Below are 27,571 nucleotides of genomic sequence, written 5' to 3'. Positions count from 1 at the left end.
AGAGGGTGGCAGCTGGGGTGATGGAGATAACTGGGCCACCTATCTCCAGCTTGGTTGGGGCTCATATACACAGTGGTAGTTGGAGGGTGCCCAGTGGCCCTAAGAAGGGACAAGCCCTAATGCACAAGCACTTCTCAATAGCTTCTTATTTTCTAATGTCCCTTTGGCCAAAGCAAGTCACATGTCCAGGCCCAGATTCAAAGGGTGGAAAATAGACTCCACTTCTTAATGAAGGAGGGGCAAAGCCACAGGCCAAGAGGCGAGTGTATAGGGAGGGGTGAGCTTGTAGCCATTTTTGAAATCTGCTACCCTGGGTTAAGTGTGTAAGTATCAAAGACAGGGAAACAACTAAGAACAAAGGTGGCTGAACCTCTGTAGACAACTGCACTAATTAAAGAAAATGAAAAGGTCTAGATGGTTGGAGTGTTGGGTTAGAAAGACCAGAAATGGCACACGCATCCACTTTCTGGGATATGTGTCTGAATGCCACACATCTTAAAATCTGATCTGCTTACCCTCTGATTTGGAGAGATTACCCCAGAAATTATCCAGGTCAGTTCAGGCAGGTATTTACCCAGCTCTCAGAACGTAGGTGTCCAGAAAAATACTTCTTTGTCTTTCCCCAGTTCTTCAGGGCTCTGAGACATTTTAAAAATAAAGGTGAACATTGAATTTAACCAGTTGGAACTTATTCCTGGTGTCTTATCAGCCTGTGACAGCAGGGACACTCGCTCAGAACAAGTTGCATATTCTCCAAGTCTTCCTATTACCAACATTTTCAGGTATAATGCATCATAGACACAGTATTTAGCACAGCTATTCAGGGGTCACAGAAAAGCTCGAGTTGTGAAAAAAAATTTAACTCAAAATTGCAAAAAGATACTGCAAAACCTAAATAAATATACATCATAAAAATCATCTGAAAGCAATTTGTAGATTTTCTTGCTTCCTAAGAAGTCTCAATTAGAGATGCCAAAAAAAATCACAACCAATAGAAATTTAAATGACCTCCTTATAGCCAAATAAATCCAAAAGTAAAATGACAACTATTCCTTCAAACTCAATTTTACCGCAAAAACACAAACAAAATATACTTAACGGAGAATGGGGGTGAATGTGTTTTGCATGTTTGGCAGTCCCCCAAATACACGTGCTGTCGAAGGTCTCCGGAGGGTCATAGAACCGCTCTAGGATCAGGGCTACCCTGCGATCTGGCAAGGACCTCACATTCAAGGCTATCTACGTTTTCCAGGTGGGGAAGCCCAAGACCTCCGGCTGCCCAAGCCCCTTATCAGAGCCAGAGAAGCCAGGTTGCCGCCAAAGCGCGTTCTGAAACAACCGATTTCCGACCCTTTACCTACTTGGGCTGAGCGCAAGCTTCCGCGGGAGACCAGCTCACTCGGCCCCAGTGCCCCGCAGGCCGAGCTGGGTGCTGAGCGCCGGGGGCCGCGCGAGGGGCACTCACTGGAGTTGCCATAAACGATTAATTCCCGTGGGAACAGGAGCCCCGAGGCTGCGCCGGCGCGCCCACGACATTATTTCACCCTAGCGCGGGGAGAACACGCCCCGCGAACCCAGCCCAATCGCACCCTCCCGGGCTCCGGGGGTCCTCCGCCAGCCTCCGCCCCGGGGGCGTGGCCTCAAGCCCCGACCCCAGCTCCCAAACCCCCCCCCGCCCCCGCCCCGCCCCGCCCCGCCCACGGCTTCAGGCCCGGCCGACGACGCGGCGCGCTCCTCTGACGCGCGGCGCCTGCCTCTGACGTCAGGCCCCGCCCTCGCCCCGCCCCGGCCCGCGCGGCGCCCGCCCTCCGCAGCCGAGCGGTTTCGCCTGAGGCGGCGGCCGGGTCGTGGTGGCTGTGCTTGCGGCGGCCGCGGTCGGCCGGCTCCCGTCCCGGGCCGGCGGGCGATGGTGCGGCGCAGCGCGCGGACACGGGCGGCGCGGCGGCGGGCATGAGGGAGGATGGAAGGGCAGGACGAGGTGTCGGCGCGGGAGCAGCACTTCCACAGCCAAGTGCGGGAGTCGACGGTGAGCCGGCGGGCGGGCCCCGCCCCGCCCCCTCCGCCCCCCCCGCGGGCCCGGTGCGTCGTTCCCCTCGCCGCCACCCCCGGTCGCCGCGGCGGCCCCCGTGCCCCCTCCCCCGGTCCCCGCGGCGGCCCCCTGTGCCCCCTCCCCCTCCGTCCCGGGTCGGGCCGAACCGCGGGTGCTCCCGCGGGGACGCCCTCGCGGTCCGGGGCTCTGCCCTGCCCTCCGGCGGGGGCCGCGGGGCCTGGCGGCACGCAGGTGTCGGCGCAGGTGTGCGGCGGGGCGCGCGCGGCCCCGTGTGGGCTGGGGCGGGCCCGGGCTCGTTCCCCCGTCCCCGCTAGCGCCCCTCCCCGTCCCTCCGCGGCCGCGCTCGGCCCGCTGGCGTTGCGTCCGGAACCGCCGTCTGGGCGGGAGTCCCGCGCGCTCGGAGCTCCTCCTGCGGGGCCGCCCTCCTCGGGTCCGGGGCCTGGCCGGGGTCCGGGGGCGCCCTCCTCGGGTCCGGGGGCTGGCGGGGGTCCCGGGGCAGGCGCGTCCTGTGAAGCCGGCTCGATGCTTTCGCCTTTCCGTTATCATTCTGTCTGTGTTTGCATAGCGGTGAGAAGATGTCAGTGTCATGTGTTCGTACTTACCCCTCCCCGCTTCCCACTAACTTCTCCCCAATTCAGCCACGCTCCTGGTTTGAGGTGAAAAATTCTGATTTAGAATTGCCTAATTTGTGTAGTTATTGATCTTGAAAATTGGGAATCACTTTGCTAAGTCATAGCTCTGAACAGAGAGGCGATATAAAGTCTGAACTAGTGGAATTTGACACAGCATGTTTAAGTTTAATCTTGTTATTGAAGCTAAAATAAACAGAGAAAGTGCGTGATCACCGTGTACAGCTGGAAGCGTTTCCGACTAAACACACCTGTGTAATCTTGAACCCAGGTTGAGAAACAGTCTTACTGGCACCCCAGAGGCCCGTTCCTTTTCTCTTCCCAGTTCCTTTCCGCTCCACCAGCAGTAACCCTTTCCCGACAGTAATAGGTTAGTTTTGCACTTGTATATAAACGGAACCTTACGGATGCCCTCTTTTGTGCCTGGCTTCTTTCACTCAGCAGTGTTTGTGAAATTCCTCCGTGTTGTATGTGGTTATAATTCATTCTCGGTGCTGCAGCTGTGTGACCGTAGCACAGTTTATTTTTACTTTAGTGTTGGTGGGCACTTCAGTAGTTTCCAGCTTTTGGATATGATATTCTTGTACATGTCTTTTGGTAACACGTGTATGCATTTCTGTTAGGTCTATACCTAGGAGTGGAACCGCTAGGTTATAGGTTGTACATTTGTTCCTCTTTAGTAGGTACTTTTAAACGGTCTGCCCAGAGTGGTTGTACCAGTTTACACTCCCACCAGCACTGTATGCGAGGTATGGTTGCTTCCCATCTTGACAACACTTAGTATTTTCTCTCCTTTATTTTAGCTATTCTAGTAAGTGTCATAGTATTTATTGCACAAAAGATTTTATTTGCATTTCCCTGATGATTAATGAATTTGAGCACCTTTTCATATGTTTATTGGTCATTTGGAAATCTTTTGTGAAGTATCTTCAAGTCTTATTCCTATTTTTAGATTAGTTTGTTTATCTTTTCAATATTGATTTGCGAGACTTCTTTGCGAATTCTGGATATGATACCTTGATCAGATACGTATATTGCAAATTTTTTTTTCCATTCTGTGGATGCCTTTTCACTGGCTTGATATCTCCTGATGAGCAGAAATTCTTATTTCTAATATAGCTCACTTTATCAAAACTTATTCTTTATGCTCAATACTTTTTAATGTCCTATTTAAGAAATCTTCGCTTCCTCCAAGGTTAGAAAGATGTTCTCCTGTGCTTTTCTCTAAATGCTGCATTGATTTGCTCTTCCCGTTTAGATCTCCAGTTCATCTGCAATTTATATATTGTGTGTGTTGTGAAGTAAGAATCATATATGTTTTTTTCACATAGATGTCCGCTCGCTTCAGTTAGGTAACTGTATATTTGTGGTAAGTTTTGGACTCTATGCTGTTCCATTGGTCTTTTTGTTTTTGGCTTTATTTTAAATTAATTAGATATTCTGTCATTGGATTGAGAAAGGGACCCATGTTATAGTAGCCAGGAGCTTTATTACTTTTGTCTACTACCGTGGAAACAATTCGATTTGGCAGTGATTCTAGAGTTCCTTAGTTCTGCCCCTTGTCACCCCCACTTCCCCTGGACCAGCACCCTTGGGTGGTGAATATACTCCACTCTCTATAGAACCAGTGCAGACAGTGACCAAGCTTAGTGAGTTTCCAGTCTTTGGCATTCCTTCCTCAAATTATTCATATTTAGAGTGAATATAAATGCTTGATTTTTCTTTAGGGCTTTTTGCCAGTTCTTTTAGTTATTCACCTCTTTTTGGTTTTGCCATATAATGCTATAATTTTTGTTTAGCTTTTTTATTGTGATAAAATATACATAACATACAATTTTAAGTGTACGGTTCAGTGGCATAAGTACATTTGCATTGTTATGCATCCATCACCACTCTCCATCTCCAGAACCTTTTCATCGTTCCAAACTGAAACTCTGTCCCCATGGATCAATAACTCCCCTTTCCTCTCTCCTCCCAGCTTCTGGTAACCACCATTCTACTTTCTGTCTATGAATTTGACTGCTCCAGGTATCTCATATAAGTGGAATCATATAATTTTTGTCCTTTTGTGTCTGGCTTGTTTCCCTTAGAATAATGTTTTCAAGTTTCATCCATGTTGTGGCATGTGTCAGAATTTCCTTCCTTTTTAAGGCTGGATAATATTTCATTGTATGTTTGTACCACATTTTGCTTGTCTATTCATTCGTCAGTGGACGTTTGAGTTGTTTCCTGGCTATTGTGAATATGCTGCTATGAATGTGGGTGTACAGATATGTCTTTGAGACCTTGCTTTCAATTCTTTTAGATATCTACCCAGAAGTGGAGTTGCTGTATCATATGGTAATTCTATGTTTAATTTTTTGAGGAACTGCCATACTGTTTTCCACACTGGCTGCACCATTTTATATTCCCAACAGCAATGTGCCAAGGTTCCCGTTTCTCCACATTCTTGCCAACACATGTCATTTTCTGTTTTTTTTTTTTTTTTTAAAAGTTATCCTAATGAGTGTGCAGTGGTATCTCATTGTGGTTTTGATTGATTTCCCTGATGATTAGTGATGTTGAGGATTGTTTCATGTGCTTATTGGCCATTTGTGTATCTTCTTTGGAGAAATATCTGTTCAAGTCCTTTGCCCTTTTTTGAATTGGGTTGTTTAGTTGTTGAGTATTAGGAATTCTTTGTATATTGTGGATATTAATCCCTTATTAGATATGTGATTTGCAAATATTTTCTCCCATTTTGTGGGTTGCCTTTTTATTCTGTTTATAGTGTCCTTTCTGCACAAAAGTTTTTTAATTTTGATGAAGTCCAATTTATCTATTTTTGTTGTTGGCTGTGCTTTTGGTGTTATATCCAAGAAATCATTGCCGAGTCCAATGTCATGAAGATTTTCCTTTGGGTTTTCTTCGAAGTTTTATAGTTTTAACTCTTACCTTTAGGTCTTTGATTCATTTTGAGTTAATTTTTGTAGATGATGTAGTGTTTAACTTTAAATACTCATGTAATAATCTTATTTTGTCTTTAGTATTATGAATATCTCAGAGTTCTCTTGTCAGTTACTTTAGTGATCACATTGGACTTTATCTATTAATATCAGGTGGTAATGATCCATTTCCTTTCTTTTCCTTTTTTTTGTACTTCAGGTGCAGAGAATTGGATTAGTTATAATCATTGGTTCATACACAAACTTTTTGTTGGTCTGTGTGTGACATGCTTTTGATTAACCTATTTTTAAATAATATGCACGCATGAACCATCGCCCAGGATACTAAACATTGACTCTGGCTTATTAATATCCAGCAGGAGAACTGAAACATTGACAGTAATTTATATATATCTGTTCTTTATGCCCGTCATGGTTGCGCAGGAACAGTTGTCTTTCAGTACATCTATTCTTTGGATGCATTTACTTAGATGATACCTTCAAAATGGTTTTCTTACGTTGATGCCACTTTCACCAATATATTATTACTGTAAAATGATCACAGATTAGTGCATAACTGTACCAAAAACCCCCGATAATCCCTTCATCAAATTAATAATAAATAACATTTATTGAGTGCTTACCAGGTTATCTTATTTGAGTCTCACAACAACCCTATGAAGTAGGTACTTTGCAGCACCTTGCCATGGTGGCACAGTCAGTGTGCAGTGGAGCCAAGGTTTGAATCCAGGCAGACTGACTGCACAGCCTGTACTATATTTACAGTCCTATAAAGTTTAAATCTCCACCATGACAGTGTTAAGTGGGATCCAACTAGGTTGGTTACATAAAATGTGAGGTTGGCTTATTGTAAGGCTAATGAAAGGACCAGGAGAGCCTGTGAAGCTAGCTGGCAGGGAGTTTTGGGGTCTGGCTGCACAATCTAAATTTGCCTTATCCTGGCTATGGTTTAAGCTCCCTCACCTGGTTGTAATATTTTTGGGGACAATTCTGGGGTTGACTTGGACTTCTACAACAGTAGAGATTTTAGGACCCTCCTATTTATTTGGCTTTCTTTTGGCCAAATAGGAGGGGGGAAATAATGTGGATGCCAGGAATCATCCTCCACATACTGCTTCCCAAGGTGAGTTTACTTGCCTTTTCTTACCAGGGTCTTGCACTTACCTTCATGGGTTACTCCTTGTGTTGGAGATAAAAACTTTATCCCTTCCTTCTTGAGAAAGGGATAGGGCAGAAGATGGGAGCCCATCACCAATCTTGTATATAAATTTGGAATGAAGTTGTCTGGGGGTCCATGGTCTTTTCTGACCTTTGTCATTGCCCTTCTGCCAGAGACCACCAGGAACACACCTGAGTTGGACAAGCTGGGTTTATTGCATGTTGTACAAAGGGAAAGTGCATACCGTGGGGAATTGTGGGGCATCTCAATGTTAGAAAGGCAATTTTTTTTTTTTAAAGATTTTATTTATTTATTTATTTTCCCCCCAAAGCCCCAGTAGATAGTTGTATGTCACAGCTGCACATCCTTCTAGTTGCTGTATGTGGGACGCGGCCTCAGCATGGCCGGAGAAGCAGTGCGTTGGTGCGCGCCCGGGATCCGAACCCGGGCTGCCAGCAGCCGAGCGCGTGCACCTAACTGCTAAGCCATGCGGCCGGCCCAAGAAAGGCAATTTTTAATAATTTTATTTATTTGTTTATTTTTTCCCCCAAAGCCCCAGTAGATAGTTGTATGTCTTAGTTGCACATCCTTCTAGTTGCTGTATGTGGGACGCGGCCTCAGCATGGCCGGAGAAGCGGTGCGTCGGTGTGCGCCCGGGATCCGAACCTGGGCCGCCAGCAGCAGAGCGTGTGCACCTAACCGCTAAGCCACGGGGCCAGCCCTAGAAAGGAAATTTTTAAAGTGGGATCTGGGCTTGTGTTAGGTGATTTGAGAAGAATTTAAGGAAGTGGGGCTTTGGTCTGTATTGGATGCTGTTAGGAAGCAGAGATAATTCTGTGATTGGGTATCTTAATAAATCTTATCTAGAAGGCAAGAAGACTAGAGTGAGGCTAAAACTGTAATTGATAAAGAAGCAAGTTATTCATATTAGCCAGGGTGGGGAGATGTTTTGCCATTTTTATGATTTGGGCAGTGTTCATGTTTTTTGTCTTTATTCAGGCATGATACAGAGTAGTCTTGTTTATTCTTTATCCGTTATCGTCATAGAGTGGCCTTCTCTGATGTTTTCTAAGTTGTTTATCTTCAACAGGAGAATCCTCAAGCCCTAGCTGTGAGTACCTCACTCTGAGTTGCTAGCCAGTTTGTAGCAACACCAAGGCCTAGCTGATAGTAGCAGGCCAGATGTCAGGGGCTGCTTTTCTCTTTCTCATTGTGGTCATAAAATCTTATAGTGGAAGGATGTAGTCGATACAAATCCGATAGCCAACATATATTGAAATGATTTTATAGCACATTTTATACCGGTGAGCAAAAAGGAATGGGATGGAGATATAGAGGATTCTTTGTATTTGATTTTGCTAAACTGAGTTAAATCAGTTTTCTCTGATAGGCAGTACAGTGGCCCATAAAGATGTCCATGTGGTAATCTCTGGAACCTGTGACTATGCTGTTTTACATGGCAGAAGGGACTTTGTGGATGTGATTATGTTAAAAGGGAGATTATACTTGAGTTATCTGGGTGAGTGCAATGTAATCGCATGGGTCCTTATAAGAGGGAGGCAGGAGGGTGAGAGTCAGAAAAGGAGATATGATGACAAGCAGAGGTTGGAGTGATGCACTTTGAGGATGGAGGGAGGGGCCATAAGCCAAGGCATGTGGGTGGCCTCCAGAAGCTGGAAAAGTCATGAAATGGAATCTGTCTTAGAGTCTCCAGAAGAAACTAGCTATGCTGACACCTTACTTTTATCCCAGTGAAACCCATGTTGGGTTTCTGATCTCCAGAACTATGAGATAAGTATGTGTTGTTTTAAGTCACTAAGTTTGTGGTAATTGGTAACAGGAGCTTTGGCCTACCCTACTCTCCTGGTGAGTATACCTCACGTCTCTGTAGTTCTATACTTGAGGTTAAAGGAGACTGAGGCATTGCTAATTACACTTGAGGTATTTTATCCTTTCTTCCTTTCCTTTTTTTTTTTTTGTGAGGAAGATTGGCCCTGTGCTAACATCTCTGCCCATCTTCCTGTGTTTTGTATGTGGATTGCTGCCACAGCAAGGCTTGTGAGTGGTGTAGGTCTGCACCTGGGATCGGAACCTGCAAACCTGGGCTGCTGAAGCGGAGCATGCTGAACTTAACCACTACGCCACTGGGCCGGCCTCCTTTCCTTCTTAAGTGACTGTTGGAAGTATATGTCCTGAGAGGCGTAGATATCCAAAGGATGTGATATCCTCTCAGCATGATTTCTAGTGCTAGTCTTCCTTTTGTTGCCAAGCCAGAGGTATGCAGTAGGATAGAATATAAAGTCTCTGAGAGCTGTATGCTTTTGTTTTATTCTCCACAGTGTCTTTAGTAGATATTGGAAGATATTCACTCATGACGATGTTAGAGCTATGAAGATCATATCCAGATATAATAGTACAGGTTAATTTCTTGAAAACCTTGGTAGGAAGGTAATTCAAGGAACTTGAGGCATTATAGGAGAAAACAGACATGTGGAAATAAAGTTTGGAATTTAGCTTTGAAAGCCCTTATAAATGTTTTAACAGTTAAAATAAAACAATCCAGAAAGAGCACCAAATAAAGACAATAAATTTTAATTTTACACTGTTAATATCTGTTATCCTTTGTGTGTTAGAATCTTTTCAGACTCCTCTTGCCTAGAATTTCAATGGAATCCTTGGAAATGCATTTTGGATTGTTTTGAATAATATGCACTCTGAGAATAGTGGATGTTCTGTCTGTTCCTCCATCCAGATGTTTAGTGTTTTTCTGTTTTTTTTTTTTCTTGGTGAGGAAGATTGGCCCTGAGCTAACATCTGTGCCCATCTTCCTCTATTTTGTATATGGGATGCCACGACAGCTTGGCTGGATGAGCGGCGTGTAGGTCGGTGCCTGGGATCTGAACCCGTGATCCCAGAGCGCCTAACTGGGGTGTGTGAACTTAACCACTACGCCACTGGGCCAGCCCCTATTTTTCTGATTTTTGGCTTGGAGTTGTTGACTCCTGGGACACCCAGCTCCTTGCTATCATTCTTCTGGCACAGAAGAACTTGTGTGCTGGAGGTCGGAGAAGCTTTGGGTGACCTTTCCCAAATACTGGGTGTAGAACCCTAGCTCTGCCCTTGATGACTCCATGTCAGAGCACTTGTGGTCATTTATGTACCTGTCTTCCTACTGCCCTCACAGACGGTGGTGGGGTGCCTTCCACAGCTTGGATCTGCCTTCCCCAGGTGTCACTGCAGAAACCGTTCCTCTCTGTCATCCCATTTTACTTGTCTTTCCATTGCTGACTGACCCATCTCCAGGAGTGACATGAAATTTGGGAATGCCAAAATTTCTTGGTTCTTAATAAGCTTTGTAGAACTAAATTTGCATAAACTTGAAATTGTGTGAGAGGAACTTGAAGTTGGAGAGGGAATACAATATAATTTTTTTTTTTGTGGTAGGACTCATGATAAAACTCAGAGTGCTTCAGTTGTGTAGGCCATAGACCCTCTAGATAAGAATTTTGAAAGTTATTCTGATATTTAATTAATATCAGTTTTTCACATGTGTATCTCCTTGGGGGCTTGAGATTCAGGAACATTCCACATATCCCTTAAAGTACAGTTTTTGGCCTTAAGAATCATCTAATATTACTTTACATCAAATTTACTATGTCTGTATCTTTCGTACAGCGCCATCACTAAATAAGGAATTTGCCAAAAGCTGAGCATCTAGGACTGTGAACAGAGTTGTTCACCACCATGCTAATTCATGAGACGGTAATTCCATGTAGTTGATCTGTGAATTAGTTGATGTGTATTTTAATATCGGATGTATCATTGAGGCCTATAACTGTTGTTATCCATCGTCTAATACTCTTTCAAAACCCAGAATTTTACCCACTATATTTTGAGTTTGTGCTTCTCCCTACTGCTCAGCAGTGCTGAGAGCTGAACAAGGAGGTGGATCTGCTGGCTTTGGATAGGGCAGTGTAGGTTCCAGTCACACATTTGCTCTTGACTAACTGGGTGATATGGGGTAAGTTGCTTAATCTCTTGAAACCTTAATTGTCTAATCTGTAAAAATGGGAATTATAATATCCCAAAGTTGTGAGAATTAAATGAGATAATGTTAGGAAAGTGCCTGGCACAGTGCTTGACACATGATCATTACTTAATAAATTATTTGTTATTTCTTTTGACTTTGATGTATTGAATTAAGCTTATTCAAGAATAGATGATTTTTGAACAAGTTTCAGAGTTCTACTAGTTACCAAGAGCACTTGATGTAACTTTGTTAACTTGAGGGACATCTAGATGTTAAAAGAGCAAGGTGCCTGGGAAATTTTTCTTCACATTCATATTCTGATTTTGCTTCTATACTTTCCAGGACGTTCCATGCAGTGGTTTTCAGATTTGTGCCAGGGCTGGCTACATAATTTTCAGGGCCCAGTGCAAAAATGAAAATATGCTCTTTGTTCAAAAAGCAGGAAAAAAACACTGTTAAATGTACTAAAATATAAAGCTTTTTCCTTTATTCTGTGGTTTTTCTCCCAACTTGTCATAGTGTTTTTTATATGCTATTCAATGTTATTCTAAGGAAAAAAATTAAATTTTATTGCATGAATTTTACCATTCATCTTGATATTGTGCAATGTTAGTTTTAAATGCACTTTTAAGAACATTTAGCTTGTATGTGGAATCACTGAAATTATATAATTCGTATTTAGTAGTTCATCCACGTATATGTATTTTTTCCTCACCAGAACAGTGGAAATGCTGCACAAAACTAACTCATCTGTTTCTTAAAGTTTTATTGAGATATAATTCACATATCATACAATTCACCCAATTTAATGGTTTTTAGTATATTCACGAGTTGTGCAGCCATCACCACAATCTGTCATTTTATTTGTGTCACCACAAATAGAACATTTTATTATATTGAAAAGAAACTGTATACCCATTAGCAGTACATTCCCCATTTACCCCCAAACTCTCCTCCCTCCAGTCCTAGGCAACCACTAATTTACTTTCTGTCTGTATGGATTTGCCTATTTCTGGATATTTCATACAAATTGAATCATGCAATATGTGTTTTTTTGTGTCTAGCTTCTTTCAATTAGCTTGATGTTTTCAAGGTTCATCCATGTTGTAGCGTGCATCAATACTCTATTCCTTTTTATGGCCAAATAATATTCCATTGTATGGATGTGCCACATTTTGTTTATTCATTCTTCAGTTGATGGAGCTTCAGGTTATTTCCACTTTTTGGGTCTTATGAAAAATGTTGCTATGAACATTTGTGTATAAGTTTCATTTCTCCATATTGTTATGGTTTTATTTCTTTTGGGTAGAATTGTTGGGTCATGTGGTGGTAACTCTGTTTAGTATTTTGAGGAACTGCCAAACTATTTTCCAAAGTCAGGGCATCATTTCACATTTCTGTCACCAATGTATGAGAGTTCTGATTTTTCCACATCCTCATCAACACTTGTCATTAATGTTTTTTTTTGATTTTTGATTATAGCCATTCTTGTGAATACAAGAGAAAAAGTTATCTCATTGTGGTTTGATTTGTATTTCTCTGATGACTAGTGAGGTTGAACAGCTTACCGTGTGCTTATTGGCCATTTGTGTATCTTCATTGGAGGAATGTGTGTTCAGATCCTTTGTCCATTTTTTAATTGGGTTCTTTTTCTTTTTATTATTGAGTTATAAGAAATCTTTACATATTCTGGATATAGGACCCTTATCAGACATATGGCTTGCAAATATTTTCTCCTATGGGTTATCTTTTTACTTTCTTGATTGCAGCACAAAAAGTTTTTAATTTTTTTGAAGTCCAATTTATCTATCAAATTTTTTTTTGTCACTTGTATGTTTATGTCATATCCAAGAAGGTCTTGCCAACCTAAGGTCACAAAGACTTACTCTTGTACTTTCTTCCAAGCATTTTATAGTTTTAGCTATTACATTTAGATCTATGATTCATTTCAAGTTAATTCTTGTGTATGGTAAAGAAAGGGACATATCTTCTTTGGTGAGCAGTCTGTTCAGATCTCTTTTTTTGTTGTTGTTGAGGACGATTTGCCCTGAGCTAACATCTGTTGCCAATCTTCCTCTTTTTGCTTGAGGAAGATTGTCCCTGAGCTAACATCGGTGCCAGTCTTCCTCTATTTTGTATGTGGGACGCTGCAACAGCATGACTTGATGAGCGGTGTGTAGGTCCGCGCCTGGGATCCGAACCTGTGAACTCTGGGACACCAAAGAGCAGTGCACAAACCCAACCACTATGCCACTGGGCTGGCCCCTCTTGCCCATTTTTTAATTTTTAAATTAAAATTAAATTAATTTTTAATTTTTAAATTAAAATTAAATTAATTTTTTATTTTTTAATTTTGTATATTTTGGATTCAAGTCCTTTATCACATATGCGTTTTGCAAAAATTTTCTACCTGTCTGTGGCTTGTCTTTGCTTCTCTTAACAGTGTCTTTCACAGAGCAGAAGTTTTTGATTATAATGAGGTCCAGTTTATCATGTTTTTCTTTTATGGATCATGCTTTTCATGTTGTATCTAAAAAGTCATTGCCAAACCCAAGATCACCTGTCACCTGGATTTTTTTCCTGTGTTTTCTTCTAGAAGTTTTATAGTTTTGTGTTTTACATTTAAGTCTATGATCCGTTTTGAGTTAATTTTTGTGAAAGATAGAAGGTCTTTGTCTAGATTCATTTTCTTTAACCAAGGAAAAATCTAAAAACTTGAATCAGTTATTTACCATAGAAGATATGGGAAACATTTAAAAATCTATCATTATATAAAATATTAGGATCAGATGGGCTTGTAGCTGAATTCTATATCACCTTTAAAGAACAGATAATTCTAATATTTAAAGTGACTCACATGAAAAGGAGAAAAACTCCTAATTTCATTTTATGAAGTTACCATAACCTCAATAAAATCTGAGTAAGAAAGAAAATTATCAAATAATGTCATTTATAAATACCAATAAAAATTTACAGTACAATACTGTATCAACGGATTAATACACAGTAAACAAGATGAGTTTATTCCAGGAATGGTTCAGTATTGGGATGGCTTAATAACCATGAAATATAACAACATAATTTATCATTTCAACAACTTAAAAGGAAAATTGATTATTCTAATAAATGTTGCTCAGGTTAAGCAACCATTCCTAACAAAAATGCTAAATAAGATAGAAATTAATGGGCCGGCCCTGTGGCTTAGCGGTTAAGTGCACGCGCTCTGCTGCTGGCTGCCCGGGTTCGGAACCCCGGGCGCGCACCACTTCTCTGGCCATGCTGAGGCCGCGTCCCACATACAGCAACTAGAAAGATGTGCAGCTATGACATACAACTATCTACTGGGGCTTTGGGGGGAAAAAATAAATAAATAAAATCTTAAAAAAAAAAAAAAGAAATTAATGACATTTACTTAAATATTTGTCAAAAACCAACAGGAAACATTATGCTAAATATGGAAACTCAAAAACTATTTTCATTATTATGATGAAAAAGATAGGAATGCCTGCTATCATCAACATTATTGGACATTTTCAAGGTTCTGGGGAATTCAAAAGGGTAAGAATTAATATTGGTTATAATTATTAGAAAAGAAGAAAATGATCTCCTAATTAGTGATATGATTGTGTAACTAGAAAAACCATAAGATTCTGAAATTATGAGTGATTTGGGTAAACTAACTAGAGGCAGTGTAAGTATACACAAGTCAAGAGCTTTTCTCTGTACTAGCAATAACCAGCCACAGTCAAAATAAGAAAAATATTTTATTCACATTAGCAACAAAAACTGTAAAACAGAACTTAACAAGAAGGGAATAAGGACTATATGCAGAGAACCATAAAAATCTTATTGAAGGATATGAAACATGATCTAACAAGTGAAAAGATATTCCACATTCCTGAAGGGAAAGACAAAATATCATGCAAATATTAACTCTTCCAAAATTAATATGTACAATTAATGCAACTGTAGTTGGAAGCAGAGTTTTGTTTATTTTATTTTTTACTTAACTAAAACTGTATTATTTATGCCTTTCCCCCAAGCTACAAGCACTCTTTAGCGTTAAATCACATTGTGCGTACACAACTCAACAGTTTACATTTGCTCAGGAACATATGATCATGTTAAAAATAAATAACTTTCTGCTTCATAGTTTAATTGGCTCGTAAATAGCTTCCCTGGGGGAAAACAAGTATTTTGTGTTCTTTAAGAAACTGGTATATATAAATGAACTGCTATGTGTTCTTTAAAACTTTGAAAAAACCTAAAGATGAAATTTTTTTCCTAAAATGCAATACAATTATGTGCTTAATGACTGTTCATATAGCGAAGGGATGGAGTGGTAGATACAGATGCAATCTTTTGTAAGTGTACAGTTGTAGGATATTCTAAATGGAAAAAACCTGACATTGACAATTGTCTAAAGGAAAAAAACCCAAGTCAAGGAAAATGTTGAAGAAGAATATCTACTCTTAAAAAAGAATAGAGAAGTGTTATACAGCATGAGACCTAGAGATTCAAAAAACACTCATTTTACTGCTTTGAAAGACAAAAAAATGATAGGCAGAGGGAGTTGAGACCAATTAGAACTGAGGCAGCTGTAACACAAATGGAACACAGTATAATGATCTGACCCCATTAAGGAGATGACTGATTAAAATGAAATTTCACAAGTCTTCATGTCTGTAATAATATAGTCATGCACAAGGTATCAGAAATACAAAATCTGGATTTTCCCCCTGAGGTTTGTAATAAAGTGTCAAACCTCTGTTTAATCCATTTACTTTTATAACCTTCTCTGTTGAGCAGCACACGCTATACAAGTACAGACATGCTAGTATTTTACCATGAGAATATCATTCTCTTCTCAAACTAGTGACTTCCCTTTTTACTCATATTTATATACATTTTATTTCCATTATAAGACACTTAAGACTTTTCTGTTGGTACATTTTAATCAATATATTACATAAAAAAATCTTGATTTTTAAAATGAATCTTTTAGCACTGTAGCATGATGGGTTTAACTGAACAGTTGAAGCATAATATGGTAACTGCACTATACTGTTTAAACTAATTCACAGCTTTGTTCTATTTTAAAAATCAAACATTTTTAAAAATTTTATTTATTTATTTTTTCCCCCAAAGCCCCAGTAGATAGTTGTACGTCATAGTTGCACATCCTTCTAGTTGCTGTATGTGGGACGCCGCCTCAGCATGGCCGGAGAAGCGGTGCGTCGGTGCGCGCCCGGGATCCGAACCCGGGCCGCCAGCAGCACAGCGCGCGCACTTAACCGCTAAGCCACGGGGCCGGCCCCAAACATTTTAAAAATAGAACAAAGCTGAGACTACAGAGTTATAAGAAGTAAAATACTAGAAAACAGTGAATGAATAAATAACATGATTTTTCATCAGTGGCCATTCATTATTTTGCTTTTAGGAACCTGGAAGAAATTGTCTCATTGAGTTTCAGATGTTCTGGTAAATCAAGTTGTTTCTTAGCTTCCTCAATATCACCTTGAACTCCTGAAATAAGTGACTCTAAAGAATCAAAGTTCTGGGGCCAGCCCGGTGGCGTAGCGGTTAAGTTCTTGCACTCCGCTTTGGCGGCCTGGGGTTTGCAGGTTTGGATCCTGGGTGTGGACCGATGCACCACTTGTCAAGCCATGCTGTGGCGGCATCCCATATAAAATAGAGGAAGATGGGCACGGGTGTTAGCCCAGGGCCAATCTTCTGCAGCAAAAAACAAAGAGGAGGATTGGCATCAGATGTTTAAAAAAAAAAAAAAAAGAATCAGAGTTCTTTTCTGGTCTGAGGTAGCCAACGACAGCCACATTGAGGGTTTCCTCATAGAAGTCCTTGTTGAAGGTATGTATGATATGAGTTTCCATGGACTTCTTCGTATTCTTGTAGTATGGGTTCCATCTTATGCTCACCACCATCTTAGGGACATCTCTACTTCCAACACTGCCCCAACCGTAATAAATGCCAGTGGATATATCAGCTGGAAGATTATCTACTACTTGTTCAGGAAAGTTAGCTGTGGGATGCCCACAGTTAGCTGCTTGGAGCCACACCACTTGGTTGCGGCAGAAGTACGGCAGGTCCCTCATGACGGCGTCTGCCAGGGGCGGGGGGCGGCCGGTCCACGCGTCCCATGGAGCCGCCGTCGAGGCAGTGCCCGCACCTTCCAGACTAGCCGGGGGACTTGGGCGGAAGCCCGGCTAGCCATGCGGGCAGGCCCAGAGTTTTATTTAGCATTGAAGACAAATGATACTAAAGTTCATATGGAAGGTTAAATGTCTGAATTTTTGCCTCCAAAAATAAAAAAAATAAAAAAGCCTGGAACTAGTGTAGGAAATTATGAAAAATGAAACTCATGGAGAGAGATTTGCCTTCCCAGAGAGCAAATAATGCTATATAATCATTACTATTAAAAGTGCATGTCACTCTTATAGAAATTGACAAAGAGAACAAACATAATAGAAATATGTCCCACTATATTTGGGAATTTAATATACAGCAGCAGTCATTTTTAGTGGGAAAAGATGGTTTATTTAATACATTGTGTTGGGCCTAACAAAAGAAAATATGAAATTGAAACCCTATATCATATATATGAAAATGAGTTCTAGACGGATTAGAGACTTAAATGTAAAAAAAAAAAAAAAAAAAAACAAAAATTTTAGAAGACGTAGCCTTATACAGCCACTTACACATGTTGTGGAATATTTTGGAGCCAGTAACAAGAATGGAAGCCTGTACACCAGACTACCCTTCCTACTAGTTACCTGAGGAGATGGTAAAGTTGGGAGGAGGAGGTGTATATAAAGAAGGTATGACCAGAAGCCAAAAATCACAGGGCAAGAAAAAACTGAAGATATTTCCACATAGAAACAGTAAATGTATAATCTGACTAAGATAAATGTTATTTAAGTAGTGTAGATATACACAGAGAGAGGTATGAGAGAAGGGGGCTTATTTCAGAGTAGTGGAATTTAGGGTTACTTTTACCCTTTTACCTTTTCTTATACTTCTCTGAATAAATTCAGTTTTTAACAATAAGGATTTTTATTTATATAATTGGAAAAAAAGAATAACACTATTTTCAATATGAATAAATAAATTCTAATAACCCTGCTGAAAAGCAATATAATGAAATATTTATACACTCATTTAATAATCTTACTCCTGGGAATTTATATTACAGTAATTTCAAGAAGAAGGCTATATGCATTAAGATTTTCATTGTAACTTTATTTATTTATTTATTTTAAAGAGTGATCACCTTTTTTTTTTTTTTTAAGGTATTTATTTTTTGGGAAGATCAGCTCTGAGCTAACATCCATGCTGATTCTCCTCTTTTTGCTGAGGAAGACTGGCCCTGGGCTAACGTCCGTGCCCATCTTTTACTTTATATGGGACACCGCCACAGCTTGGCGTGACAAGTGGTGCCTTGGTGCGCTCCCGGGATCCGAACCTGGGCCGCCAGCAGCAGAGCACACACACTTAACCGCTACACCATGGGGCCGGCCCGCCATTGTAACGATATTTAAATTGTGAAAAACTAAACAGAACCATCCCTCTATTGTTAGATAATTAGGTTATCATAACTACTGATAATAATAATAGCAGCTACCACTTGAGAATTTAAGAACAGGACACATCTGTCAGCTACACCTCTGGGAATAAATTGATAAAACAAGAAGTAAAGATTTAAGTCCTTGCAAGGTTACGAAAGAGAATAACAAGGAATAATAATATAGCAGTAAACACAAGAGGAAGAAGTAGGAGACAGGTAGCAGTGGAAATATTTCCTATGGTGTAGATGTCCTCGGTATCAGAAAGCTAGTAGCTAAATCCTCAGCTTCTGTATTGGGAAGTCAGTGTCTATTGTTAATGTTCAGAAACCAAAAATTATTACCTAGCATTGTGGAAGTGGCTTAGAAAAACAAGAGATTGCCTGTGGAGGAGAGTTGGATGGCAGCCTTACTTTTCTTAAGGTCTTCCTATACGTCACATGCATTTATATGTCTGACACAGTAATTTTCAAGTCGCCCCTTAGAGATTTATCTATCACTCCTTCGCTTCAAAAGTTACATTATTTGAAAAAATTAACACCAAATAATACCATTTTTACATTATTGCCTTTTTCCATATTTAGCATATATGTATTAGACCTATGGTTCTCAACTGGGGTGGCAGTGCCCCCCCCAGGAGACATGTAGCAATGTCACAACTAGGGGGATCCTGTATTGGCGTCTAGTGGGTAGAGGACAGAGATGCTGCTAAAATCCTACAACGCACAGGATAGCCCCCAACAACAAGGAATTATCTGCCCGAAAATGGTAACAGTGCCAAGGTTGAGGAACTCTAGTCTTCACACTAACTGCCAAACAAGTATATAAGCTAAGCACAGAAGTAATTACATATATGCACAATTTGAATAGCCTCTTACAAGTAATGTTTATTTTCTGTTGTAAGTTGTCATAGTAGGGAAAGTTAATACTAGTTTAATTGGATATTGTAATAACCAAATTCCTTGCTCTTTGAAAAAAATTTGGGGGCACATTAAGAGATTAAAGGATAGATCATTCCAAACTACGTAATGTTAAAAGGGGGAGAAAAACTACTTCCCATTATAATTGCACACCTTGTGTTTTTTAAAGAAAAATTAAAATAATTTTTACCATGTCAACCAAAAACTGTATTTAAAATGAAAGGTTAGGCATATATTCACACTGCAGAAAATCAGAGAGAAAGAGAAGAGAGGAAAGAAGCCAGAGGAATAAAAACACCTTACAAATAGAGGATCAAGGATAAGAATTATATCAGATTTCTCTTCAGAAACCATGCAAGCAAGAAGAGGAGAGTGAAATATTTGAAATGTTAGTAGAAAAAAACAAATCCACCAACCTAGAATCTGTATCCAGCAAAATTATCCTTTAAAAGTAAAGGAGAAATAAAACTTTCTCAAACAAAAATTGAGGGAAGTTGTTGCTCGTAGACCTGCTTAGCAAGAAATTTTAAGAGAAGTTCTTCAGAGAGAAGGAAAATTCTTCAGTTCTTCAGAGAGAAGGAAAATTATTTAGGTGAGAAACTCAGATTTACATAAAAGAAGAGCATTAGAGAGGGAGTAAATGAAGGTAAAATAAAATCTTTTATTTTGTTGTTATTAATCTAATGGGTAACAGTTTATTGAAAGTAATACTAGCAACAATGTATTCAGTGATTATAGCTTACACATAAGTGAAATGAATGACAGTAATGTTATATGGGACAGGAGGGAGGGATTGGGAATAATTTATAAGGCACCTGCACTACCCATGAAGCAGTCTAGTGTTTGAAAATGGACTTAGATTAGTTGTAGATGTAAATTACAAACTCTAGGGCAACCACTAAAAATATTTTAAAAGAAGTGTAATTGATATGCTAAGAGAGGAAAGAAAATAGAGTCATATAAAATGTTCAATTAAAATCAGAAGGCAGAAAAAGAGTGAAAGATAAAAATAGAAACAAAGAACAAGGGCAATGAATAGAAAATAGTTAAAACTGTGATAAATATTAAACCAACAGTATCAACGATCACTTTAAATGTGAATGGTCTAAATACATCAATTAAAAGACAGAGACTGTCATTTTATTAAAACTCACAAATATTTCATAAATTTGTGGCTTTAAAATTTATGAAATATTTGTGAGTTTTAATAAATAAAGCCACCATTCTGCTTAATTGAATCTTCTTTAGCTAATTTTTCCGACACAGTAGCGCAACATGTATGAGTCCTTTGCTCATGCACGTAATCTTTTCATGTTGAGGACATTTATCACAAAATATAAAAAAACTCAATAAAGATGTATATATATTAAAAAAAAAAAAAAAAGACTGTCAGAGTGGATAAAAAACCCCTGACTATATGTTTGTAAGAAATCCTCTTTAAATAGAAAGGTATAGATAGATTAAAAGTAAAGGGACAGAGAAAGATATACCGTGCTAACACTAATCAAAAGAGAGCTGGAGTAGCTGTATTAATTTCAGACAAGGTGGACTTCAGAACAAGGAAAGTTATCAGGGATAAAACGGGCAGTACAAAATGATAAGGGATCAACTTTCCAAGGAGACATAACAATCTTTAATGTGTATGCGCCTAACAACAGAGCATCAAAATACATGAGTCAAAACTGACAGAACTGCAAAGAGAAATGGATGAATCCACTATTATAGATGGAGACTGCATTATTGCTCTATCAGTAATTGACAGATGTAGCAGGCAGAAAATCAGGGTGTACAGTTGAACTGAACAGCGCATCAGTCAGCTGGATGTAATTGACATTTTATAGACTACTTCATTGAACAATGGCACAACGTACATTTTTCTTAAGCTTGCATGGAACGTTCACCAAGATAGACCACATTCTAGGCCATAAAACATACGTTAACAAACTTAAAAGAATAGAAATCATATGATGTTTGCTCTCAGACCACAGTACAGTTAAACTACAAATTAATAACAAATATAGCTGGAAAGCTCCAGAGTACTTGGAGATTAAACAACCTCTAAATAACACATGGGTCAAAGAAGAAGGCTCAAGAAATTTAAAAATATTTTTAACTAAATGAAAATGAAAATACAATTTATCAAAATTTATGGGATGCAGCAAAAGTAGTACTTAGAGGGAAATTTGTAGCATTGAATGGACATATTAGAAAAGAAAGATCTAAAATCAACAATTTAAGCTTCCACTTGAGAAAACTAGAAAAGGAAGAGCAATGTAATTCCAAAGTAAGCAAAAGAAAAGAAATAGACCAGAAATCAATTAAACTGAAAACAGAAAATCAGTTTTAAAATTTCACAAAATCAAAAGCTGGTTCTTTGAAAATATCAATAAAATTGATCAATAAAATCAATAAAACCTCTAGCTAGGGTAACCAAGAAAAAAAGAAAACACAAATTACTAATATCAGAAATGAAAGAGAGGCCATTACTGATTCTGTGGACATTAAAAAGATAATTAAAGGAATATTATGAACAACTTTATGCCCACAAATTTGAAAACTTAGATGAAATGAAATGGACAAATTCCTTCAAAGACACAACCTATCAAAACTCACACAAGGTGAAACATAATTTGAGTAGATCTATATGTATTAAAGAAATTAACTAAGGAGTTGACCCTCTAAACACTGGTCTCAGGTGATTTCACTGGTGAGTTCTACCAGAAGTTTAAGGAAGAAGTGATACCAGTTCTCTGCAGTCTGTTACAGAAAGTAGAAGCAGAGGGGATAATTTCTAACTCCTGCTATGAGGCCAGCATTACCCTAATACTAAAATCAGACAAAGACATTGCAGTAAAGGAAAACTATGGATGAATATCTCTCATGAGCATAGATACACAGTTCTGCAGGAAAATATTAGCAAACCAAATCCAACAGTGTATAGAAAGAATTATACACTGTGATCCAGTTGGATTTATCTCAGGTGTTTAAGGCTGGTTCGACATTTGAAAATCGCTTAATGTAATCCATCACATCAACAGACTAAAGAAGAAACATCATATAATCCTATCAATAGATGCAGAAAAAGCATTTGACAAAATCTAGCACTCATTCATGCTAAAAACTCGTAGTAAACTGGGAATAGAGGGAAGCTTCCTCAACTTATAAAGAACATCCACAAAATATCTACAGCTAGCATGATAGTTAATGGTGAGAAACTAGAAGCTTTCCCCACTTAAGATCAGGAACAAGGCAAGGATGTCCCCTCTCACTGTTCCTTTTCAACATTGTACTGGAAGTCCTAGCTAATAAAGTAAGAAACAAAAAGTAAATAATAGGTATACAGATCGAGAAGGAAGAAATAAAATTGTCTTTGTTTTCTTCCTTCTACATAGATATGATCATCTATGTTGAAAATCCCAGCGTCAATAACAAAAAACTGGGACTAATAAAAGATTATAGCAAGGTTTCAAGATACAAAGTTAATATACAAAAGTCAATTGCTTTCCTATATACCAGCAGTGAATAATTGGGATTTGAAATTAGAAACACACCATTTACATTAGAACCAAAAGAAAATGCTTAGATATAAAAGCTAACAAAACATATACAAGATCTACATGAAGAAAACTACATACTCGGATAAAGGTATCAAAAAAGATCTAAATTAATGGAGAGAGAGTCCATCTTCATGGAAGGAAGACTCGGTATCATTAAGATGTCAGTACTTAACTGTCTATTGCATGGGTAAACTTGGTAGGAAATAATTATAAAGAAGCTTAATTTTCTCCCATGGCTGTTTGCAAGGATGTTTTGTTGGATCTCTGTTCCCTATTCATCTCATAGCTTTATGGTCATTTTCACATATTGAAGAGTTGAGTCCAGTCTAATGGAAACTTCCACCTTTCATCTAGTTCAAAGTGTCTTCCCTTTGCCCTGATCAGACCTGACTGAGGCTAAGGAACCAATAGTGGGAAGGGAGTGTGAGTTACTCACTTTATTTTAAAATTATTTATCTAGGCACTCAAGAAGATTCAAGAGATGTACAAGATAGTCCCTGTTGCTGTTAGTATGTCTAATATACCTAAATATATATATAAAAATGTGTGATAAATATATATTCATATATAATATATTTCTATTTTATATAATATATATTTATGTTTATAATTTTATATTTAAATATATAATATTTATATAATATATATGATAAATAGTTTAGGAGACAAGTTTTATTTACATGAAACATATAATGGAAATCAGTCATGCTAAAATATGTGAACTAGGAATGTTGTGGGGATTGAGAAAGAGGGAGGCTTTGTGGGTTATAGTTGTGATTCGGTCAAGAGCCAGAAGGACAAAGCGTGAGTGACAACTGGCTGTGGTCTGGCTCCTGTCAAATAAAGCTGTCCTTCCTTTATATTTTTCTGGAGTCTGGATCTCAGAAGGGATTTAAAGAATTTATTTCTGATGACTTGCATTGTAAGAATATGTAGAATCTGAAAAATCTCAAGATAGGTAATAAAGTGTAAAACTTGAAATTTTCTTTGATTATCTTGAAAAGTGGAATATTTACCCCTTGTTAAAGGTCTCGGTGTTACTTGTTTATGAGGAAATATTGTTTCACCTTTATTGAAGCGCAAGTTGAAAGACACAGGGCACTTTATTTGCGGGTGCTTATAACTGTTAGAAGAGTAGATATCAGCTGGTGTTTTGTATTCAAATTAATTCTTCTGGACATAGAGCAGTGGTAATTTTTTCTTCTCTCTTTTGAAAGGTGGTTTGTTTCGATAACAAACGGTGAAACAATGAACACCTTTATATATACATCTTTGTGTGTATATGCAAATATATCCGAAGGAATGCTTTTAGCTACTAGCAACAAATATTCAGTGTGTTTTTAATCAAATAGGGGTTTATTTTTCTCATAAAAAACCTAGAGGAATGATGTATTGATGCATGCTACAACGTGGATGAACCTTGAAAACGTTATGTGAAGTGAAAGAAGCTAGACACAAAAAGCTACGTATTGTATGATTCATTCATGTGATGTATCCAGAAGAGGCAAATTCATAGAAACAAAGCAGAGTAGTGGTTGTGAGAGGCTGAGGCAGTGGGTGTCAGGATATGAGGTGTAGAGCATTGAGTATGATAAGCACATTTACTAGAGCAATCTTATTACTTCTTAAAATTCACATTTATTATTATTATGTGTTTAGTTTGAGTTTATTTTTTTCTTCCATGGTGAATTCAAGTCTCTCAACTAAAGTGTTTTATTTTTCCTTGCATATTCAATTTTGAAAAATGTATTTTGGTGCTGTGTTTTTTGGTGCATGAAGATTCTTTCCTCATTGTGGGTTATACCATTGTTCATCAAGTGCCCCACTTTGTCTTCCTTAACACCTCTTGCCTTAAATTCAGCCTTGTCTGAGAGAAAAAAAAATTGACAACCTAACTTTCTTCTGTGTTAGCATCTGCCTGGTATGTCTCTGTTTATCCTTTTGTTTTCAACCTTTCTGAGTCACTATTTTAGGTACATCTCAGTCTCTGAATGTTTTCTTTTAATAGTTTGTCTCATTTACAATTATGATTTTAATATGTTTCATCTTTATTATTTATTATTATTATTATTATTATTATTTTTCCTCCTCAAAGCCCCAGTGCATGGTTGTATATCTTAATTGTAAATCCTTCTAGTTCTTCTATGTGAGCCGCTGCCACAGCATGGCAACTGACAGACGGGTGATGTGGTTCTGCTGAGACTGGGAAATGAATCCGGGCCACTGAGGCTGTGAGAGCACTGAACTTTAACCACTAGGCCATCGGGGCTGGCTTATTTTATATTATTATTTTTATAACTATATGTGTTTTCTTGTCTTTTACTATGTAGTCTGGATTTTTCTTTCTTTTATTTTTATTTTCCTGGCTCTTAGGGTAATTTGAAAGATTATAATTTTAAGTATTTTAGTGGTTAGTTTGTAATTTTCAAGGATACTCAGCATCTCTATTTTTTGATATATCAACTTTAAAATAAAGCCATGTCTGTTAGCTCTCTGCTGTGGAATGAGATTATTGGCTCACTTATAGTTTATTTGTCTTCTCTCCCAGGATTTTGTTAAAAATGTGTTGGTGGTAGCAGTCTTTGAGCCCATTTGCACCTGTCACTCTTTTATGATATTTATTCCTTTTAGTCACCCTAAATTAGTTGAAGCCCATTGGCCGTATGTGAAAAGCTAGGTAGTACAGTTTGATTATAATGCACTAGTTTGAATTTAGGTTCAAATCTTACACCTGGAATTGAAAGATATTAGCTTTTAACAATGTATTTTTTAAAATTAATTATTTTATTGCAATAACATTGGTTTGTAACATTGTATAAATTTCAGGCATACATCATTGTACTTCTATTTCTGCATTGATTACATGACGTTCACCACCCAAATACTAATTACAATCCATCACCACACACATGTGCCTACTCATCCCTTTTGCCCTCCTTCCTCTCCTCCTCTCCTCTGGTAACCACCAATCCAATCTCTGTCTCTATGTGTCTGTCTGTTGTTGTTTTTATCTTCTACTTATGAGTGAGATCATACTATATTTGACCTTCTCCCTCTGACGTATTTCGCTTAGCATAATACCCTCAATGTCCATCCGTGTTGTCGCAAATGACTAGATTTCATCATTTCTTATGGCTGAGTAGTATTCCATTGTGTATATATACCACATCTTCTTCATCCATTCGTTCCTTGATGGGAACTTAGGTTGCTTCCAAGTCTTGGCTATTGTGAATAATGCTGCAATGAACACAGGGGTGCATGTATCTTTATGCACTGGTTTTTTCATGTTCTTTGGATGAATACCCAGCAGTGGAATAGCTGGATCATATGGGAGTTCTATCCTTAATTTTTTGAAGACTCTCCATACCATTTTCCATAGTGGCTGCACCAGTTTGCACTCCCACCAGCAGTGTATGAGAGTTCCCTTCTCTCCACATACTCTCCAACACTTGTTGTTTCCTGTCTTGTTAATTATAGCCATTCTGATGGGAGTGAGGTGTTATCTCATTGTAGTTTTGATTTGCATTTCCCTGATAGTTAATGATGTTGAACATCTTTTCATGTGCCTGTTGGCCATCTGTATATCTTCTTTGAAGAAATGTCTGTTCAGGTCTTTTGCCCATTTTTTAATTGGGTTGTTAGTTTTTTTGTTGTTGAGACGTATGAGTTCTTTATGTATTTTGGAGATTAAGCCCTTATCAGATATATGGTTTGCAAATCTCTTCTCCCAATTGTTAGATGGTCTTTTTGTTTTGTTGATGGTTTCCTTTGCTGTGCGGAAGCTTTTCAGTTTGATGTAGTCCCATTTGTTTATTTTTTCTATTGTTTCTCTTGCCTGGTCCGACATGGTCCTTGAAAATATGTTGCTAACACCAATGTCGAAGAATGTACTTCCTATGTTTTCTTCTAGAATTTTCATGGTTTCAGGTTTTACATTCAAGTCTTTAATCCATTTTGAGTTAATTTTTGTGTATGGTGTAAGATAATGGTCTACTTTCATTTTTTTTGAATGTGGCTGTCCAGTTTTCCCAACACCATTTGTTGAAGAGACTTTGCTTTCTCCATTGTATGTTCTTGGCTCCTTTGTCGAAAATTAGCTGTCCATAGATGTGTGGGTTTATTTCTGGGCTCTCAATTCTGTTCCATTGATCTGTATGTCTGTTTTTGTGCCAGTACCATGCTGTTTTGGTTACTGTAGCTTTGTAGTATACTTTGAAATCAGGGAGTGTGATACCTCCAGCTTTGTTCTTTTTTCTCAGGATTCTTTGGCTATTCGGGGTCTTTTGTTGTTCCATATAAATTTTAGGATTCTTTGTTCTATTTCTGTGAAAAATGTTGTTGGAACTTTGATAGGGATTGCATTGAATCTCTAGATTGCTTTAGGAAGCATGGACGTCTTAACTATGTTAATTCTTCCAATCCAAGAGCATGGAATATCTTTCCATTTCTTTGTGTCTTCTACAATTTCTTTCAGCAATGTTTTATTGTTTTCAGTGTACAGATCTTTCACCTCTTTGATTAAATTTATTCCTGGGTATTTTATTATTTTTTTTGCAATTGTAAATGGGATTGTATTCTTAATTTCTCTTTCTGCTGCTTCATTGTTAGTGTATAGAAATGCAACTGATTTTTGTATGTTGATTTTGTATCCTGCAACTTTACCGTATTCGTTTATTAATTCTAAAAGCTTTTTGTTGGATT

At 38.6% G+C, this 27,571-nt stretch overlaps 1 protein-coding gene and 1 pseudogene across 3 annotated transcripts in view; one reads left to right on the top strand and one right to left on the bottom strand.

Moving 5' to 3' along the window:
• The first annotated feature begins 1,846 nt into the window (after positions 1-1,846).
• LMBR1 (limb development membrane protein 1) overlaps positions 1,847-27,571 on the top strand; it is a 162,929-nt gene continuing 137,204 nt past the window's right edge. For 2 of the 3 annotated variants that reach the window (XM_087433676.1, XM_087433671.1), the window contains exon 1: positions 1,848-2,026. In XM_087433676.1, the coding sequence (XP_087289802.1) occupies positions 1,961-2,026 (66 nt within the window). In that variant the 5' untranslated portion in view covers positions 1,848-1,960. Of the gene's footprint in view, positions 2,027-27,571 lie in introns of all 3 variants that reach the window. The other variant, XM_087433681.1, reaches the window with a different exon arrangement.
• LOC101401230 (riboflavin kinase-like) lies at positions 16,201-16,926 on the bottom strand (annotated as a pseudogene).

Source organism: Ceratotherium simum, chromosome 1 (assembly GCF_057802395.1).
Source record: "Ceratotherium simum simum isolate JZ-2026a chromosome 1, ASM5780239v1, whole genome shotgun sequence".
Lineage (NCBI taxonomy): Eukaryota > Metazoa > Chordata > Mammalia > Perissodactyla > Rhinocerotidae > Ceratotherium > Ceratotherium simum.
This window is presented reverse-complemented; position numbering and strand designations above follow the sequence as displayed.